The following is a 22,184-nucleotide window of genomic DNA, read 5'->3' as shown; positions in this document are numbered from 1 at the left end:
TAATTTTCTTAAAAAATCTTACCTTCAAGAGAATTTTTAATTAAAAAATTAATTTTTAATCTTTTACAGCAGTTTAAGGTTTACAGAAAACTTCAGCAGGAAGTACAAAGATCTTCCTAAACATACCCTCACTCACCCCACCCGACACAGTATCCCTGTTAATTAACAGCCTGCATTAGTGCCGTACATCTGTTACAACTGATGAACCAAAGCCAATACATTATTATTATTAACTAATGTCCACAGGGATCACTGTTTGTGTTGTACATTCTAGGGTCTGAACAAACGTATAAGGACATGTATCTACCATTAAAGTATCATACAGAATAGTTTCACTGCCCTAAAAAAATCCAGTGCTCTACCTATTCAACCCCCCGTCCTCACCCCCGCCGAATCCCTGACAACCACTGATCTTTACTGTGTCTCCACAGTTTTGCCTTTTCCAGAATGTTGTACAGCTAGAACCATATGGAACGTAGCCTTTCCAGATTGGCTTCTTTTCATTTAGTATTATGCATTTAAGGTTCCTCCGTGTCTTTTGTAATTACAGAAGAAATATTCTTTAAAAAAACGCCATCATGCTAGAAGATATAATGATGTCTCATTTTAATTCCTAAAATTTGAACTTCTATTACACCATCAGGAAAATAAATTCTTAAATATAAAATATATAATTTTTTAAAATTGTAAACAGCTTTAGTAACAAAATTCACACATCATAAATTGAACTCACCTGAAGTGTACAATGCATTGGTTTTCAGTATATTCACAGAGTTGTGTATCCATCACCACAACCAATTTTAAAACATTTTCATAACCCAAAAGGAAACTTTGGACCCATTAGCAGTCATTTCACATTTCCCCCTCTGGCCTATGCAGCTCTATGCAGCTAATGTACACTCTATTTCTACACTTTGCTTATTCTAGACATTTCGTATATATTGAATCATAAAATTTGTAGTCTCTTGTGCCTGCCTTATTTCATTTAGCATAGTGTTTTCAAATTTCACTCATGTTGTATGAAGTATCTCATTTATTTTTATTACTGAATAATATTCCATTCTATAAATACACATTTTATTTAACACTATATATCTATTAATCACTTCATGGACATTTCCACTGCCTGCTTATTATGAAAAATGCCCACTATGAACATTTGTATACAACATTCGTGTGGACATATGGGTTAATCTCCCTTGGGTATATATAGCTGAGAGTGGAATAGCTGGGTCATGTGATGCTGTCTTACATTTTGAGAAACTGCCAAATTATTTCCAGGTTTGCATCATTTTACTCATAAATTTCCACCAGGAATGTATACGTGTCCCAATTTCTCCGCATTATCGGCAACACTTTGTTATTGTCTTTTTGATTATAGTCAGCCTAGTGTATGTAAAGTGGTATCTCATTTTGATTTTGATTTGCATTTCCCTAGTAACTAGTGATGCTGAGCATCTTTTCGTGGGCTTGTTGACCATTTGTATATCTTCGCTGGAAAAATTTCTATTCATTCCTTTGCCCATTTTTTATTTTTATTTTTAAATTTTTATTTATTTATTTATTTTTTTTTTGCGGTACGCGGGCCTCTCACTGCTGTGGCCACTCCCGTTGCGGAGCACAGGCTCTGGACACGCAGGCTCAGAGGCCATGGCTCACGGGCCCAGCCACTCCACGGCACGTGGGATCCTCGCGGACCGGGGCACGAACCCGCGCCCCCTGCATCGGCAGGCGGACTCTCAACCACTGAACCACCAGGGAAGCCCCTGTTCTTTTTTGAGATTGTTTTGGTTATGCTGAATCTCTTGCATTTTCGTACAAATTTTGGAATATGATTATTTCTGCAGAAAAAGCACAGCTAGGGTTTAATAGGGATTGCATCAAATCTGTATGTCATTAATATTAGGTCCTCTGATCTGTGAATGTGGGATGCTAACCCATTTATTTAAATTGTCTTTATTTCAACCACTGTTCTGTAGTTTTTGGTACACAAGTCTTACACTTCTTTTTAAAAATTTTTGTGCTTAAGTATTGTATTCTTTTTGGTGCTTCTGTAAAATAAAACTGTTTTGTTAATTTTATTTTTGGTTTGTAACACCGCTATTGCATAAAAATAAAATTGATATTTATATATCATTCTTATATTCCACAACCTTGCAAAAGTCATTTATTAGTTCTAATAGGTTTTTTTGTGAATTCCTTAAGATTTTCTACATACAAGATCATGTCACCTGCAAACAGAGATAGCTTTACTTCTTTCCCATCTTGATACCTTTAATTCTTCTTGCCAAACGGCCCAAGCTAGGAACTCTAGTACAGTGTTGAAAAAAGTAACAGCAAATTTCCTTATCTTATTCTTGACCTTAGCAGAAAAAACATTCAGTTGTATGCCAGTAAATATGATGTTAGCTGTGGATTTTTTGCAGATGGCCTTCATTAGGTTGTGGAAGCTCCCTTCTATTCCTAATTGGTTTTGAGTGTTTGGGGTTTTGTTTTGGTTTGGTTTTTTTTTACTAGATTTATTTATTTATTTTGGCTGCATTGGGTCTTCATTGTTGCATAGAGGCTTTCTCTCTAGTTGTGGTGAACAGGGTCTACTCTTCGTTGCGGTGCACGGGCTTCTCATTGTAGCAGCTTCTCTTGCTGCAGAGCACGGGCTCTAGGCACACGGGCTTCAGTAGTTGTGGCACACGGACTCAGAGCGCAGGCTCAGTAGTTGTGACGCATGGGCTTCGCTGCTCCACGGCACGTGGAATCTTCCTGAACCAGGGCTCGAACCTGTGTCCCCTGCATTGGCAGGCGGATTCTTAACCACTGCGCCACCAGGGAAGTCCCTGGTTGAGTGTTTTTATCATGAAATGCTGCTGGATTTTGCCAAACGTTTTTCCTGCATTTATTGAGATAATTCTGTGATTTTTCCCCTTTACTCTATTAACATGATTTATCACATTGATTGTTTTTTGGATGTTAAACCAACTGTGTATACATAGGATAAAACTCACTTGGTTATGGTATACAATCATTTTATATATTCATGAATTTAGTTTGCTAGTATTTTGTTGAGGATTTTTTGCATAAATATATGAGGGATATTGGTCTTCAGTTTTCTTTTAACATCTTTATCTGGATTTGGTATCATGGTAATACTGGCCGTGGAGAATGAGTTGCAGATTTTATCCTTCTTTCTATTTTTGGTAGAGTTTGTGAAAGATTAGTATTAATTAATTTCTTTCTAAATACTTCACTGAATTCACCAGTGAAGCCATCTAGTCCTGGGTTCTTCTTTCTGGGAAGTTTTGTGATGACTAATTCAATCTCTTGCAGGTCTATTCAGATTTTCTATTTCCTCTTGAGTTAGTGTCAGTAGCTTGCATCTTTCTACAAATTTCTCCATTTTATCTAAGGTGGCATGTAATTGTTCACATTATTTCCTTATAATCCTTTTAATTTCTGTAAGGTCTGTATGTATAGTCCTTATTTCATTACTGATTTTAGCTATTTGAGTCTCTTTCTCTCTTGGCCAGTCCCACCTAAAAGTTTGTCATTTCTGCTGATCTTCCCAAGGACCAAATTCTGCTTTTACTGATCTCCTCTACTGTTGTTCTATTCTCTATTTCATTTATTTCCTCTCTGATCTTTAGTATTTTCTTCCCTCTCCTTGCTTTGGGTTTAGTTTGCTCTTCTTTTCCTATTTTCCTAAAGTGGAAGATGAGGTGACTGATATGAGATCTTCTTTTTTAATATGTGTTTACAGCTCTAAATTTCCCTCTAACCACTGCTTTAGATGCGTCCCATAAGGTTTTGAATGTTCTGATCTTGTTTTAATTCATTTCAAAGTATTTTATAATTTCTTTGTGATTTCTTCTTCATTCTATTAGTTATTTAGGAGTGAATTATTTAATTTCCACAAATTTGTGAATTTCCCAAATTTCCTTTTTTGTTGATTTCTAATTTCATTCAACTGTGGTTGGAGAACATACTTTGTAAGATTTCAATCTCATTGAATTTATCAAGGCTTGTTTCTATGGCCTAGCATATGACATGGTTTATCTTGGAAAATGTTATCCATGCACTTGAGAAGTTGTATGTTCTCCAGTTGAATGTACTGTTCTAAATAGATAACTATTAGATCTATTTGGTTTATAGTGTTGTACAAGTCTTCTACTTCCTTGTTAATCATGTCTAGTTGTTCTATCCATTACTGAAAGTAGAGTATTAAAATCTCCAACTATTATTGTTGAATCATGAATTTCTCCTTTCAGTTGTCTCAGTTTTGCTTCATATATTTGGGGATTGCGTTATTGGGTAACATATATGCTCAAAATCGTTATAGCTTTCTCAAGGATTGATTGTTTTATCATTATAAAATATCCCTCTGTCTCCAGTAACAATTTTTGTCTTAAAATTATGTTGACTAATATTAGTATTATTAATAATAATTATACTAGTATTACAAACATAGTCTGTCTGATAACTCTCTCCTTTTACCTTCAGGCTACTGTGTCTTTGAGTCAAAGTATATCTATTGATGAAAGCATATAATTTGATCGTTTTTTTTTTAACATCTTTACTGGAGTATAATTGCTTTACAATGGTGTGTTAGTTTCTGCTGTATAACAAAGTGAGTCAGCTATTGATCTTGTTTTTTTCCGCCTATACCAGTATCTGCCCTTGACTGGGGTGCTTATTCTATTTACTGATACATTAAATATACTTCCTCATTAAGCAGGATTTTTTTTTTTTTTTTTCCCCTGTAAGCAGGCCTCTCACCGTCGTGGCCTCTCCCGTTGCAGAGCACAGGCTCCGGACGCGCAGGCCTAGCGGCCATGGCCCATGGGCCTAGCTGCTCCGCGGCATGTAGGATCCTCCCGGACCGGGACACGAACCTGCGTCCCCTGCATCGGCAGGCAGACTCTCAATGACTGCGCCACCAGGGAAGCCCAGGATTTACTTTTTGCTTTTACTTTTACTTTTTGCTTTCTATCTCATATCTTTTTTGTTCTTCTATTCCTCCATTACTGCCTTCTTTTGCTTAATTAGATATTTCCTAGTGTGCCAATTTAATTCCCTTGATGGTTCATATACTATTTTCAAAAGCTATTTTCTTAGTGGTTACCTTAGGGATTACAATTAGCACCTTATATTTAACAACCGTAGTTTGGATTAATGCTAACTTAATTGCAAAGGGATATAGAAAATTTGCTCCAATATAGCTTTGTTTTCTCTACCATTTGTCTTCCTGCTGTCATACAAATTATATCTGTATATATTGTGCGCCTATCAACTTAGAATTATAATTATTGCATTATGCAGTTGTCTTTTAAATCACAAAGAAAACAAAAAGATATTACAAACTAAAAATAAATTTATATTGTCTTTTATATTTACTGATGTAGTAATCTTTAACCAGTGCTCTTTTTTTCTTTTTTTTGGAGGGTTTTCATTTGTTTTTAATGACTAATCTTGCTTTTTGTCATTTGGTAACCAGTGCTCTTTTTAATTCACATGTATTTAACAGTTTCTGTTTAATGTCCTTTCATTTCACCCTGAAGAACTTCCTTTCATATTTCTTGTTGGATAGGTCTGCTAGCATTGGATTCTCTTGGGTTTTGTTCAGAATGTCTTAACGTCTCCTTCATGTTTAAAAGATAGTTTTGCTGGATATAGCGTTCTTTGTTGACATTCCTTTTTTTTTTTTAAATTCTTCAGCACTTTATATATATATATATATATATATACACACACACATATATACCATCCCATTCTCTTCTGGACAACCTGGTGATGTCCAGAAGAGAATGGGAGCTCTCAACCTTATTGAGGATCCCATTTACATGATGAGCCATTTTTCTCATGCTGCTTTTAAGATTCTTTTTAGGTTTTGACAGCTTGACTATGCTGTGTGTAGGTGTAGATATCTTTGAACTTATTGCTTATTAAGCTTCTTGAATGTGCAGATTAATGTTTTTCATCAAATCTGGGATGTTTTCAGTCACGCTTTCTTTTTTTTTTTAGAATTCTACAGTATTTCTATTGATTGATTGATTGGCTGTGTAGGGTTTTCGTTTCTGTGCGAGGGCCTTCTCTAGTTGTGGCCAGCGGGGGCCACTCTTCATTGTGGTGTGCAGGCCTCTCACTGTCGCGGCCTCTCTTGTTGCAGAGCACAGGCTCCAGAAGCGCCGGCTCAGCAATTGTGGAGCACAGGCCCAGCTGCTCTGCGGCACGTGGGATCTTTCCAGACCCGAGCTCAAACCCGTGTCCCCTGCACTGGCAGGCAGACTCTCAACCACTGCGCCACCAGGGAAGCCCTCAGTCACGCTTTCTTTAAATATTCTTTCTGCTCCTTTATCGTTCTTCTCTTCTGCTTCTGGGACTCTCAGCATGTATGCTGGTATATCTGATGGTGCCCTGAAGATCTCTGAGGCTCTGTTCAGTTTTCTTCGGTTTTCTTTCTGCTCCTCACACTGGATAATCTCAGTTGATGTGTCTTCAGATTTGCTGACTGCTTCTTCTGCCACTCAAATCTAGTGTTGAGTTCCTCAGTGCGTTTTTTCACTGTGGGCACTGAACTTTCATCTCTAGAATTTTTATTTGCTTTTTAAAAAAAATCATTTCTATCTTTTATTGATATTTTCTATTTAGTGAGATATGACTGCCCTACTTTCCCTTAATTCTTCATATCGGATTTCCTTCAGTCTTTTCCACATATTTTTAACAGGTTATTAAAGATCACTGCATAATAAGTATAACATTTGGGCCCCTCTCAGGCAGTTTCTATTGACTTTTTATCCTGTGAATGGGCCATCCTTGCATGTTTCTTTACATGTCTTGTAATTTTTCTTATTGAAAATGGGCCATTTAGATAATGTGGCACACCTGCAAATGATATTCTCGTCCCCTCACCAGGACAATCTGGACTTTTCCTCTAGCTATCTTCAGAGCTGATGATTATATGTTTAATGTCTACATATCTCATTCTATTTTAAGCTTCCTAAAGGGCAGAAACTGTTTTATTATTACTCTAAGCCCAAGCATCTTATCACAAGGAGTACTATTTGTTATCTTTGGAACAATCTAATAAATCTAATTCTAAAGGTAGAAAGTTATCATTACAATACATATTCAGGAAATTACTCTAATGACAGAAAGTGACCTTTGTAAAGTAGATGATCAGGATATAGGTCATCTAAACCAATGTTATCTAGATTCAGGGCTGTTAGTTACATATGAACATTCAAGGTATGAAATTAGTCTGACACTGTGAGAAAGTAGAAATCCCAAAGAGCACTAAATCTTAAAAAACTTTTTAAAAAAGTAAACTAAAAAAGTGGTTTAAAAGAAAAAAATAGGCAGCTTAATTCAGCTTTATCCTACAGATTAATGTGAAAACTTCAGTGACTGTAATAATGGAATATAAGTATACTTAAATAGCTACTACGCTAACATCTTTTAAAAATAACAATGTTTTCAAACAACATGGGTTACTAGTCTCTGCCTTTCCTTTTCCATTTCTTTATATTTCTCAGAATATTCCAAATTTCATAAAATTTATTCACAGAACAAATTTAACTGAAACTATTATTTGGGATAAAGATGAAAAGGTAGCTCTATAAGTAGAAATTCAAATCTATTCAAATCAAAGAATCAAGATGTAAACATAATGCATTTTCAACGTTCACTAATATATAATACACACACAGAAAAAAAACATTTTACTGAAAAATCATGTAATGTCTTCAGAAGATATATTTCTCCATTTGCACCAATTCCATTACTCTTGCATTTTTACTTAACTCAAAATCTCTCTAAACCACCTTTAAAGCTTTTTTTGAAACAAGGCCGAACATAAATATATAAATATTCCTCTATTACCTACAGCAAATTGCCTTACACAGATCAGCTCACTTGGATTTTTAATAATAATTTTTGAATTATGTAAATTAATCATTTGACATTTTATTATGAATGCAGTGATAGTGTTTAGTTTCAATTCCAAAATCAAGGATTTCATTATCCTATAAAACATATCCAGAGTTCAAAGTATTTAAGGGGGGTTAAACAAAATGCAAACATTTAATGCAATATTAAGCATGTGAAATAAAAACTTGATGGCCTAAAGAAAGCATGCTATGCTGTTACCCTGGTGACAGGTTAAAAAAGGGATTCTGAGCTGAATAGCTGTATGATATGAAATTAAAATGTTTCACACTGAACAATCCAAAATGAATTGGGAAAGGTTAGAGTAGAGGAGAGAGAAATCAATTCTCCAATGGCAATGGGTGAATGGGAAAGAAGTATGAATAGGATTTGCCAGTGGGGTGCAACAGCTGCCAAATATCCTGCAGCCAAAGAATTACAATAATACTGATGAAGTGTGCAAGAGCTTTTGGAATCATTGCAGGGAACAGAGAAATTCTCCTTCAATAATGAGGCTATTCAGTCTTCCATTCAGCATTAATAGTAGAATTTAAAAAAAAAAAGAAAGAAAAATATTTAAAAACGTAATATTTATCAAAAAGTATATAAATATGACATCCACTTAATCGATATTTTGCGCTTAGTCTCAGATATCTAAATCGTCCAAGACACAGTCATATTAAGTAACTGAAAATATCGTAACAGAGATATTAAAAAGTAAGGCTAGCGTAAAGGATGATGATTGAATTGACATTTTCTTCCCTCTTGGCGCTTTTAGGAGACTGATTTGCTTAAATGAAAGTAGATATTTCCAGAAGCATAGTATAGCTATGTATGTTCGTGAGCATACAACCAAAGTACTGTTGTTAATTATATACTTAGTTATCAGAACATCAATTTCATTGTCATAATGAAGTAGCTTATCTGAGAACACAAATGAAACAAGTATGATATAAAAGTTGTCATTTGTTCTCACAGATGGTATAAATGTGTTAATAATTTGATATGTCCTTTTAAATTCAGAAATACTTAAGTTAAAGAATCAATTTGCACTGTCCACAGTACTTGCTCTTTCTTGGGAATTACTTTCACATGGCTATTTTTTTCTATGTTTCTTTCCCCAGTTATATTTCGTTGATTATGATCATATTTCAAAACCTTAAACTTTTATCATCTAACTGAAAACTTAATAATGGGTGAATGAATTATAAATCTAAAACCAGGAAACAACATTCTTTTTTAACAAGCAGGGAAAAAAAAAACACACAGATAATTGCATCTGTCAGGTAAAAATCAGTAAAAAAATTGATTCTCCATTTTATCAGGAAGCCAGATGAGGAAAGAAAATACCATACAAATGTAGACACAATGACTGCAATTCAACTGATTGTACTTTTCCATTATGCTACTGTGACTAAAAGAGTTAAACTGATGACAGGCTATGTAGCCAGTCAAGATACTAGATAATATATATGTTCTACTCAGTAGGAGCTCAAAGTGGTGGTTGTACACTGACTCCACACATCCAAAGTAATCCTCCACAAAAGTGAACGCTACGTTTTTAAAAACCTTTCAGACTGAAGTCTTTTCATCAGTATTATCACAGGCCATAGTGAAGGAGTTCCATTTCCTAGGTCTTTAACTTCTGCTCAAATATCAGGAGAGAAAACAGAGGGTTTAAGTAGAAACCAGAGAGTAGAAGGGTCAGCCTCATTCAATCCAATTAGGATCAGAGCTGAAAAAGATTTCAGGAGGACTCATCCAATCCAACGCTGTCATTTCTCAGAGGAGGAAACGGAAGTCAAAAGTTGCAGCATTGTGCACAAAGGCTTTAGCGCCTCGATACTTAGCAGTGGTGCCGGGACCAAAACTCTGACTCTTGACAGCTTACTCGGTGCTGTCCCCACCGCACCACACCAAATACTGTGACGCCTCGGTGCCAGATGAAGGGGCCAGAAGAACCAAAGATGACACGGTTTCCCTATAGCCTGAGTGACTGAATAGAAGGACTGCCACAAATAAAGGAAGCAGCTACACAGAATTCTGTGTGCGCATCTACAGGCTTGAGTAGACGTGGGGTGCCCCATCGCGCTCCGCACTGCCAGGGACCACCGACATCACGCAGCCTAACGCAAATTAATTCGCAGATTTATCAATCCTATATGAGCAAGATTTTCCATTGTATGTTAATTTTTTTAAAGTACTAATGTTGCACAGTCCTGGAAAACCACTTTTTCAAAAACCAATACAGAGAAATGTGCACAACAGTGGTATGTAAAAAGAAAAAAAAAGACACTCTTTCAAAGAGAATGGTCCATTTTCTGTAAAATCTAAATAATACATTAACTATATGTACATAAATAAATATAGAAACCCTAAGACTTGCCAGTACTTGCAGTCTCCAATTTCTCTCTTCCCACGTTTTCTTGAACCCTCATCACTTCAACTTTAATGACCACGTCCGACTCAACGTTCCTGAAAACTGCTTGTCAAGGTCTCCTATGACCTCCACATTGAGAAATTCAGTGGTCCATAGTCATTCTCGTACGTGACATATTTCAGTTGAACACTCTTTTCTTCTCTTGGTTCTCCGAACTCCACCTCCGCCTACTTTTCCATCTACCTCCTCTGCCGTTCCTTCTTAGTCTCCCTTGCTGGATCTGCCTGATCTTCCTGACTTGTTAATGTGGGGTATCCCAGGGCAGGCCCAGGACCTCTGCTCCCAACTGGTCTCCCACCTTCCACTGTTACCCCTTTTGAGGAATTTACAGCAATGCAGGCACAATGATCTTGTTATTACATATGTCACATCAAGCTCTGCTTTGCTCAAGACCCTGCAAGGGCTCCCCATTCCTAGAAGACCACCTAACACAACTCCATCTCTACTACTCTATGGCTTCCTCCCTCCTCTCAAATTGCATTTGCCTCCTTGCCATTTCTCAAACAGGCCGACATACTTGACCTCAGGTGCTTTTTACATTAGCTGTCTCCTCTGATTAGAAGGTCCTGCCTCCAGATATTCACATGACTCACTCCTTTCCTCCTTCAGGTCTTTGCTCTAATGTGAATCTTCTCATCCTGCTAATCCATCCTGCCATCCACTTCCCTGCAATCCAAAGTAAAACTACTACTAGTCCACCATCCACCCCAGGATGTTCTATATCCCTTCCCTGTTTTGTTCTTCACCAGAGTATTTATCATCATTTGATGTATTACTACATCTGTTTTGTCTGTCTACCTTCTACTTAAATGTAAGCTCTATGGGGGCAGGATTTTTTTTTAAATCATTTTTGTACCCTGCTAAATTCTCTAAATTTTCTAACTCAATTCTTATAATGATCAATAGGTAATTTTAAAAGACGTGATTATATTTAATATCCGTATCTGAGTTTCTTATTCAGTAAGGAGTGGAAGGCTACATCTTTAATGTAAGAAGAAAGATTTCAAACCTATAGCTAATGTACCCGTTGATATTGAAACACTCAAGGCATTCGAGTTACTCAGGAATAAAACGAGTATATATCATTGCCACTACCCTTGAAACAGAATCTTTGTCATCAGAGATTTTAGAAAAAGAAAATTAGGGGGGGACAACTAAAAGTTAATGAGCATCATGTTAAGTATTTTATATCTCATTTGACATTGACAAACACTCTTTCTTTAAGAACCACTATTATCTCCACGTTACAGGTGAGGAAACTTAAGTCCAAGAGAGGCAAAATAATTTATCCTAAAATAGTAGCTAGGGATCAGCAAAACCAGGGAGAAATCCAAGTCTCTGAAACAAAAACCTATGCCCTTAAACATGAAACTATACTGGTAGTTCTAGCCAGTAGAACACGACAAGAAAAATAAATACTGGGTAGGCCAAAAAGTTCGCTCAGGTTTTTCCATAAGCTCTTATGGAAAAACCCAAACGAACTTTTTCGCCAACCCAATATTACATCCCATACAAAGGAAGGCAGGGAGTTACTATTACAAAATGTAGTGGTCAGTTTAGTTGATTCCTCAACATTTATTTCACACCAGAAAATTAGTCCCAGACAAACACGATAATCCAATTCCCTTTGCAGTTACTGGTTTAGGAATGGGATGAGTTGTCTCTGGTCAATGAGAACTGAGAAGCATCTGGTTGGGTATCACCTGGGAGAGAGTCCCTCACTCCTTAGAGACATAAACAATCTGGATTTGACTCCTGGAACTTCTACAGCTATCCTGCTATCACAGCCTTCTGACAAAGCACAGTTTGCTAAGAAGAAAGCAAGGCTAAGGAACTACAGAGAAGCGACATCAGCAGATGCACTTCCTAAGCCTTGTCCTTTCCGTTCTCTGAGCCTCCTGTTCAACAAAGATGTGTCAGTTTGAATAAGAGTTTCTGTTACTTGTACCCCAAAGCACTCCAAGTGATTCAGGAGGTTATATGATTGCCCTTTTTGAAATCAAGTAAAAAGTTATTACAATGGCAGAGGTGGACTTGAACCAGAGTAAAGTAAGAGGAGGGTCAAAGATCAGAAAGGTGAATCCTGACCAGTGAACAACATTTGGAACTAAGGAAAACAGGCATTTTGACCAGAACTAAATGAAAGATTACTGAAAGAAACTAAATTTTTTTCTTTACTAGATTTTCCTCCAGTCATTAGCAGTTAGTGAAACAAATTATTATACCAAACCACAATGCCAACAAAATAATTTTAGCTTCAAATAACATGAAGCAATTGTTTAACACAACTTTTAATGATTCATTTCTGTCAATAAAAGTGTTTAGGAAAAGAATGATTACAAAGAAAAATAACTCCATGCTAAGACAGTATGTATTTATGTAAAAACTTAATTCACTTCATTTACAGTCAGAGAAAAATTGTTATTGTTTCTGACATTAACTGTTCTCTTTTTCTAAAATACACTATCTTTTTACTATCCAAATACTATGGGTACATATTATTAAAGTTTTTTCCAAGTCATAAATGATGAAAGTGTAAAACCCATGGAGAAATTGGGAAAATAAGACCAGCAGCCAAAACAAGCAGCACAAAGGAAGTTCTGCAGGCTACTGGGTTTGGAAGCAGAAGAGTACAAGAGCACACCCATGACACAGCAACATGCAGCCACACCCGGAGACTGACTTTGGACTCCATTCCCCAGGCAATAATGAAAACACGACTGTGAAGCCAAAATGTGAAGAGCCAACCACTTTACACCAGCTCTGGTGTCAGGGACCTCTTCAGCAAATAAGCAAAAATAGCTTCGATTCACTTTTGCCTAAACAAGATTACGCTTTGTCGAAAAAGACCAGTATATTTTGTTAAACGTTATAGGTCTCTGGTGGTAGCAACTTTACGGTAAACTGGCCTACTAGATAAACGATAAGTTCAATAGAAAATAAATGTACCAAAAATAAAATAATTGTTTGTTATATAGGTAATATGTGCACAATTATCTACATAACTGAACTTTTGGCCGACATATTTTATGAATCTAACTTCTTTCCAAGTTCTAAAGGGTAATGAATTCAACAGTAATATAAGAGGAGGAGGATTCTAGGAAGATGACAGAATAGGAAGCACCAAGAATCTCTCTCCCCACCTAGACAACAGTCACACTGGCAGAATCTGTCTGATATAACTCTTGTAGAACCTTCAGAACAAGGCTTGGGGGTAACTGTGTTAACTTGTGGTCAACTTCAGCTTTAGCACAGCAGCAGCTCCCCATCCCCCACTCCCAGCCCCCTGGGCGCAACTGTAGGTGTGTTCACTGGAGCAGCCTGCACACAGCTTGTGGAAGCCAGGGTGGGCAGAAGAGAACCCTGTCCTCCAAATACTAAGGATCTGTGCTCCGACTGCTAACTGCTGCTTCTGATCACAGAGGTGCAGACAGAAAGGCAGGCAGCCAGCTACTGAACCTCCCTCATTGCTGCAAGCCCCTCCCCCTCTGACTAGAGTGACTTCCAGGAGATTTAAGGGTCTAGTGCTTCCCTAACTGCCCCTCCACCTTCATTCCGCCCCCCACCTTCAGGAGCTAGGCCTTAAAGGTTAAGACATTCAAAAACAACTGCGTATACAAGGAAAATTGGAAAGTGACTGCACATGCCCAGGGAAAGTCTAGGAAAAGACCAGAGAACACCTTAAGTTTACACCTCGGGCTTATCATTGGCACAGAGGCAGCCTACGACAATCAGAAAAACAAAAATGATAAACAAAGACAGTAACATAAACCACTAAACCCTGGGGAAGGAGGAAAATCTGATTTCCAAAGTTACCACATCATTGGATTGAAATGTCCAGTGTTCAACCAAAAAATCGGAAGTCATACAAATAAACGAGAAAGTATGGCCTACTCAAAGGAAAAAAAAAAAAATCAACAGAACACATCCGTGAAAAAGACCTAATGGCAGATATATAAGACAAAGTCTTTAAAACAACTATCTTAAAGATGCTAAAAGAACTAAAGGAAGATGTGGAGAAAGTCAAGAAAACGATGTGTAAACAAAATAAAAATATCAATAAAAAGACGGAAAATCTAAAAAGAAATGAAATTCTGGAGCTGAAAAGCACAATAATTGAAATGAAAAACTCACTAGAGTAATTCAAAGGCAGATCTGACCAGACAGAAGGAAAAAAATCAGTCAACATGAAGACAGGACAATAGAATTATCAAGTCGGAAGAACAGAAAGAAAAAAAGAAATAAGTAAAGTGAACAGAGCCTAAGGGTCCTATGGGGATACTATCAAGGAGACCAACGTATACATCGTTAAAGTCCCAGAAAGAGAAAGAGAAAGGGGCAAAGAGAATATTTGAAGAAATAACAACCAAAAACTTCCCAAATTTGATGATAGGCATGAACATAAACATTCAAAAAGCTCAAAAAACTCCAGATAAGATGAACTCAAAGACCCACACCAAGACACATAGTCAAACCTTCAAAAGCTGAAGATATAATCTTGAAAGAGAGGAATGAATTTTCAAGTACAAATAAGATTAGCAGCAGATTTCTCATCAGAAACTCTGCAGGCCAGAGGCAGTGGGCTGATATATTAAAAGTGCTAAAAGAAAAAAAAACCCATCAACCAAGAATCCTAAATCCAGCAAAAACGTCCTTCAAAAGTGAGGCAGAAGTTAACACCGTCCCAGATAAACAAAAGCTGAAGGAGTTTGTGACAACTAGACCTGCCCTGCAAAAAATACTAAAGGAAGTCCAGCAGGGTGGAATGGAAAGGACACTAGACAGTACTAAGAAACCACATGAAGAAATAAGTATCTCAGTAAAGACAAATACATGGACCACCATAAAAGCTAGTATTATTGTAACTCCACTTTTTGTTCTCTATATGATTTAAGGGTCTAATGCATGTAAAAAAATTATTAAAGTTGGGCTTCCCTGGTGGCGCAGTGGTTGAAGTCCACCTGCCAATGCAGGGGACACGGGTTCGGGCCCTGGTCTAGGAAGATCCCACATGCCACGGAGCGCCTGGGCCCATGAGCCATGGCCGCTGAGCCTGCGCGTCCGGAGCCTGTGCCCCGCGACGGGAGAGGCCACAACAGTGAGAGGCCAGCGTACCACAAAAAAAGAAAAAAAAAATTATCAAAGTGAAAGCTAGTGTCATCTTAACTTTGTTTTGTTTTCTACATAATTTAAGAGAGTAATGCATTTAAAATAATTATTGGTATATAGTTTGGGACACAGACTGTATTAAGGTGTATTTCTGTGATGTCAACACCTGCACCCAAGCAATCGCTGATATTTTTTCTGTCTTTCATACTTCCATCCTTCCTAGAAATTACAAATAAATGAAACTGTACATTATATAGTCTTCTCTAACTGGTTTCTTCCTCTTAGCATGATTTTCTTTTTAGGTTTATGCATGTAAATGCATGTATCAGTACTGCATTTCTTTTTATTGCTAAATAGTATTCCATCGTATAGATATACCACATTTATTTTTCTACTCACCACTTGATGTACATTATTCTACCAGGTATGTGGTGGTGTAGCACTGTGATTTTAGTTTGTATTTTTCTAATGATTAATGATGTTAAACATCTCTTCATGGACTTATTCGCCATTCATATAACTTCTTTGAAAAAGAGTCTACGCCAAATCTATTTTTTTTAATTCGGTTGTTTGGCTCATTTTTGAGTTGTAAGAATTATTTATACATTATAGATTCAAGTCCTTTATTGGACATGTATCTCTGAATACGTTCTGCCATTTGTTATACTGTTTTATAATATTCTTGATAGTGTTTTTAAGAGCAGTTATTTTGCATATATTTTAAATTCACTATAATAGAAATTTTAAATGTGCTTTCAAAGACTAGTGAATAAAGAGAAGAAATAGTCACAACATAATATGAAATTTTAAAAAGTAAAATTCAAACGACATTTCCAGTATGACTCTAATTATGTAGGGTATATACACTACAAATATGGATATGTATAAACATACACACATATACACTTGGAAAGGAATATATTGAAATGTTAAAAGTGGTTATTGCAGGATTGCAGGAAATTTTTCTTCTTTTATTTTTTAAAACTTCTTCAGATTCCTACCAATGTTAAGTCAGCACTCTCTGAAAATAACTAGAAAACACTGCTTAAAGATCAAACCAGTTCATCATTAGCTATACTCAGGACTTCTGAAATAGTCAAGATCCAAGTAACACCTGAAGGTAAAGGAATAAAGATATGAATATTGTATTTACCCAAAAAATAATAAAAATATTATTCACACAAGGTATGATTCTGGCTTTAAAGCAAAAGCTTAGATCTCTCCTACACACACATCATGCCAAAACAGCACAGTCCAACAAAGCTTGACAGAAATACAACAGCAATGATGGAAAGGCTCTTTCTGTTACCCGATACAGTAGCCACTGACCACAATACAGTAGTGGCTATGGAGCACTGCAAGTGTGGGTAGTGACTATACTGACACTGACATTGAAATGTGACTGAGAAACTGAGTTTTTAATTTAATTTTAATTCAAATAGGCACACATGGCTAGTGGCTTCCACACTGGGGAGCACGACTTTAGGGGGAAAACAAACCAACCAACCAGATTCCTGGCTCTAGGGACCATTTTCCTCCTCCTTCCATTCATTAATTTACAGAAATTCAATATCCTCTCATCTCTCCCTAGACAGTCACCAAATTAACTTCAAACAAAGATCGTACATTAAGCTTTTTGTACTTTCCCTTGAGAATAACAACAAATGAAAAGTACTGGTTACTTGGGATTCGTCCCAAGTTCACAAGAATGGTTCAACATATGCAAATCAATCAATGTGATACACCACATAAAAAAAAGAAAAGACAAAAAACATGTGATCATCTCAATAGATACAGAAAAAGCATTTGACAAGATTCAACACCCATTCATGATAAAAACTCTTACCAAAATGGGTACAGATGGAACATATCTCAACATAATAAAAGCTATTTATGACAAACCCACAGCCAATCTAGTACTCAATGGTGAAAAGCTTAAGACCTTCCCACTAAAATCTGGAATAAGACAAGGATGCCCACTCTCACCTCTTCTATTCGACACAGAATCAGAGGTCCTAGCCACAGCAATCAGACAAGAAAAAGAAATAGAACTTATCCAAATTGGAAGCGAAGAGGTAAAACTGTCATTATATGCAGATGACATGATACTATTATATATATAGAAAACCCTAAAGACTCCACACAAAAACTACCAGAACTGATAAATGAATTCAGCAAGGAAGCAGGATACAAGATTAACATACAGAAATCGGTTGCATTTCTTTACACTAACAATGGAATATCAGAAAGGGAATGTAAAAAAAACACTATCTTTTAAAAATCACACTCCCCAAAATAAAATGCTTAGGAATAAACCTGACCAAGGAGGGAAAAGACTTATACACTGGGAACTATAAAACATTAATAAAGTAAACTGAAGATGAATCAAAGAAATGGAAAGATATCCCAGGACCTTGAATTGGAAGAATTAATATTGTTAAAATGGCCATACTACCCAAAGCAATCTACAGATTTAATGGGATCCCTATCAAATTACCCATGATATTTTTCACAGAACTTGAACAAATAATCCTAAAATTTATATGGAACCATAAAGACCCAGAGAATTGCCAAAGCAATCCTGAAGAAAAACAACAAAGCAGGAGGCATAACCCTCCCAGACTTCAGACACTACTACAAAAGCTACAGTAATCAAAATGGTGTGGTATTGGCACAAAAACAGACATATGGATCAATAGACCAGAATAGAGAGCCCAGAAATAAACCCACACACCTACAGCCAATTAATCTTTGACAAAGAAGGCAAGAATATACAATGGAAAAAAGAAGAACCTTCAGCCAGTGGTGTCGGGAAAGTTGGATAGCCGCATGTAAATCAATGAAGTTAGAACACACCCTCACACCATACACAACAATAAACTCAAAATGGCTTAAGGACTTAAACATAAGACAGGACACCAAAAAACTCCTGGAAGAGATCATAGGCAAAACATTCTCTCACATAAATCATAGCAATGTTTTCTTAGGTCAGTCTCCTAAGGCAATAGAAATAAAAACAGAAATAAGAAACGGGACCTAATCAAACTTACAAGCTTTTGCACAGCAAAGGAAACTATAAACAAAACAGAAAGACAACCTACAGAATGGGAGAAGATGTTTGCAAACTATGTGACCGACAAGTGCCTAATTTCCAAAATATACAAACAGCTCATACAGCTCAACAACAACAACAACAAAAACAAACAACCCAATCAAAAATGAGCAGAAGACTTAAATAGACATTTCTCCAAAGAAGAAATACAGATGGCCAATAAGCACAGAAAAAGATGTTCAATGTCACTAATTATTAGAGACGTGCAAATCAGAACTATAATGAGGTACCACCTCACACTGGTCAGAATGGCCATCATTAAAAAGTCTACAAATAACAAATAATGGAGAGGGTGTGGAGAAGAGGGAACCCTCCTACACTGTTGGTAGGAATATAAGTTGGTGCAGCCGTTATGGAAAACAGTATGGAGCTTCCACAGAAAACTAACAACAGAATTACCATATGATCCAGCAATCTCACTCCTGGGCATATATCCAGACAAAACTCTTATTCAAAAAGATACATGCTCCCTCCGCTATGTTCATAGCAGCACTATTCACAATAGCCAAGACATGGAAACAAGCTAAATGTCCATTGACAGATGAATGGATAGATGCAGATTTGCAGCAACTTGGATGCAACTAGAGATTATCATACTAAGTGAAGTAAGTCAGAAAAAGAAAGACAAATACCATATGATATTTGTGGTATCAAATATCATACTTACGTGGAATTTAAAATATGACACGTATGTGGAATTTAAAATATGACAAAAATGAACCTACTTATGAAACAGACTGACAAACATAAAGAACAGACTTGTGGTTGCCAAGGGGGAGGAGGCTGGGGAGGGATGGAGTGGGAGGTTGCGGTGAGCAGGTGTAAGTTTTTATATACAGGATGGATAAACAACAAGGTCCTACTCTATAGCACAGGGAGCTGTATTCAATATCCTATAATGGAAAAGAATATTTTTAAAAAGAATGTTTATATATGTATAACTAAAATCACTTTGAGGTACCGCAGAAATTATCACAACATCGTACATCAACTATACTCCATTAAAAAATTTTAAAAAATACCGATTACTCAGAGATTTTTCTGAATAAAACCACATTAGCTACGAATATATAGCCTGAGACCAATTTAGTCTCCCTTCTACCCAATTCTTTGGGAGTACCCTGAGTTTCTGATCTGTGCTCTTCAGAGCTGCTCAGTCACCTGGCCTTCTTTTTTCTATAATCTTTATTCTTCCTCTTGAGGAAAAGTAAAAAGAAAGGAAAAGGACTTGACGTAACACAATTTTATCAACTGCCTCTCTAGCAAGTAATGGACTATACTTGCTAAGTAGGATTACTCTAGCAAGTGCACAGACATTCATAATAAATAATCCTGTCACTCAGAAGCATGAATGTCACAATGATTATTTTACTTGCCCGGGTATAAAGCATGTTTTCCCTTTTGCTTAGGTTATTAGGAAGCTAAAAGGTACACTTAGGGCTCACACATAACTAACTCAACCTGTTGTTAATTCTTTCTTATAGCTTATAAACAAGTTTCTTATATACATATTTTTAACTGTTCAGGTTATTTCCTAGAGTTTAGTACTATAACACTTCTCAAAACATTTTTCCAGTAAGAAAACAAAAGTATTAAATACAAATTACTTGAACAGATTTCCTATAAAGTTTCAGAGTACTCTCTCCAATAATATCCAAATTTTTCTGCTCATTTATTCTGTTTTAAATGATCTCACATACCTTGAATTTTCATCTTCTTGAAAACGATGTGCTCTTAATTGGGAGGCCACAAACAAGGATGAAGCTATTGCCAATAACTGGTTTCTCTCATTCACTGTTAACTGGTGTCCTGAGGGAAATCAATCAATCAGTCAATCAATCACACGCATAATGCTAACATCTATGCTTCTGTATTACAGAGTTATTAGTCATTCAAACAAGTATTTTATCAAGCATCTCTTATGGAGCTAGTGTTGTACCAGACACTGGGCTGTGCCAGAGGGAAAGGAGGGAGCAAGATGGCTCAAATAAAACAAAGACCCCTGCTCACTGGAAGTATATAGTCTAATTTTGGAAAGAAGCTATTAAACAGATGCACAGAACAAAACAATTGCAAATAAGAAACCTACTCACAGAGATCTCTAGGAAAAAGTTAGGGCTCCTCATATCTGCTTCCCCTTATCACTCCCCACCCCGAATTTTACTTCTAAGGAGAGAGAGGATAAAATGAGGAAAAGGAGTGTTGCCGGTCAAGGGCAGTGGCTGGGCCGTTTTCTACTGTGAAGGACTAAAAGAAAATAAATACGTGATTCTCTTGCCTCTATGCTTACAGTCAGGGTTTGAATCCCAGTCAATCAACCAAACAACCAATCGATTTCTCTCTCCCTCTTTAATTCATTCTTCTTACCATAATACAGCTGGACCTGGGGAAACTGGTCTAGCCTGACAAACCCGGGGAAAACTCTCTGGTCTGGCTGAGTGTGGTGCAGCGGGGAAATCTGCTCTATGTGCAAAATAATTCCTCAAGAAGTGTGTGAGTCAAGGCAGAGCTGGATACTCCAGGGTCTGCCAGCTAACACATCCCCTTGAGTGCTCCGTAATCTCACCACAACTTCTAACACTATTTACGTACCACCATGCTATATACAGACAACAGAGTTTATTAGATGGTACAGTACAGGCAATTTGAGTGCTGGATCATCAGCACCAAGACGCTACTTGTACAATTCAAAAAAGAAAAAATGATCAGGTAGTTATTTAAGTTTATTGGAAAGAAATAAAGTAATTTCAACACTATGTCTTAAAAAATTATTCAAAACAGAAATAAGACTAAAAATATTCACAACTAGAATATAAAGACTTTCCAGATCAGCAGCATATTTTTCTATGGAGAGGCATTCCGTGAAAATGAAAGGTGCAGTGTTTCATGACACTGAAGGGAAAGGAAAGCCCCAGTAGCCCATATTCTCCGAGACGAACCTAGGGGCACCATAAACCATAACACCAATGTGGGGCGTCTCGCTGGTCCGGGAATTCCGTAACAGAACCCTCGATGGCCTAACAAACCACATTCCTACAGGCTTTGAAAAGTTCCTAATCATCCCCAACACTTACGCAGTGATGGAAGCACTCCATATGCTTCCACAGTAAACTACCCTACATGAGCATTACAGAAATTTGGTCTCGGTCTTCTCAAAAACATACCATCTATACAAGAGCGGTTCTCAAAGTATGGCCTGGGGATTACTGGGAGTCCCCAAGAGCCCTTCGGGGGTTCTGCAAGGTCAAAACTATTTTCATAATAATGCTAAGATTTATTTGTTTTTTTCCCCCTCTCAGTTTTTCAAGAGTATACTGTGGAGGTTCCCTGATCCAAGAGATGTGACCTGTGATGACATCATTACTCTGATGTCAACATATAATGGATTTACTATTGTTACTCTGAAAATGAATTAATCATTATTTTTAAAGTTCCTAAGTTTTAATTTACAATATAGCAATTATATAACCACAAAAGCTCTCTGGGGTATAAAGAGGACCAGTGCTTCTCAAACCTCACTGTGCATCAGAATCGCCTGGATTAAAGCACAGATTCCAGAGCTCCACCTGCAGAGAATGACAGGTAGTAAGTCTGAGGTGGGGCCCA

At 36.9% G+C, this 22,184-nt stretch overlaps 1 protein-coding gene across 6 annotated transcripts in view; it reads right to left on the bottom strand.

Annotated features, from left to right (window-relative positions):
• PCCA (propionyl-CoA carboxylase subunit alpha) overlaps positions 1-22,184 on the bottom strand; it is a 369,338-nt gene that overhangs the window by 148,131 nt on the left and 199,023 nt on the right. For all 6 annotated transcript variants that reach the window (XM_067016618.1, XM_067016615.1, XM_067016616.1 and 3 more), the window contains one exon: positions 20,279-20,387. In XM_067016618.1, the coding sequence (XP_066872719.1) occupies positions 20,279-20,387 (109 nt within the window). The remainder of the gene's footprint in view (positions 1-20,278; positions 20,388-22,184) is intronic.

This window comes from Kogia breviceps, chromosome 16, assembly GCF_026419965.1.
Source record: "Kogia breviceps isolate mKogBre1 chromosome 16, mKogBre1 haplotype 1, whole genome shotgun sequence".
Taxonomy (NCBI): domain Eukaryota; kingdom Metazoa; phylum Chordata; class Mammalia; order Artiodactyla; family Physeteridae; genus Kogia; species Kogia breviceps.
Note: the sequence above shows the minus strand (reverse complement) of the source record. Positions and strands in the feature narration are given on the sequence as shown.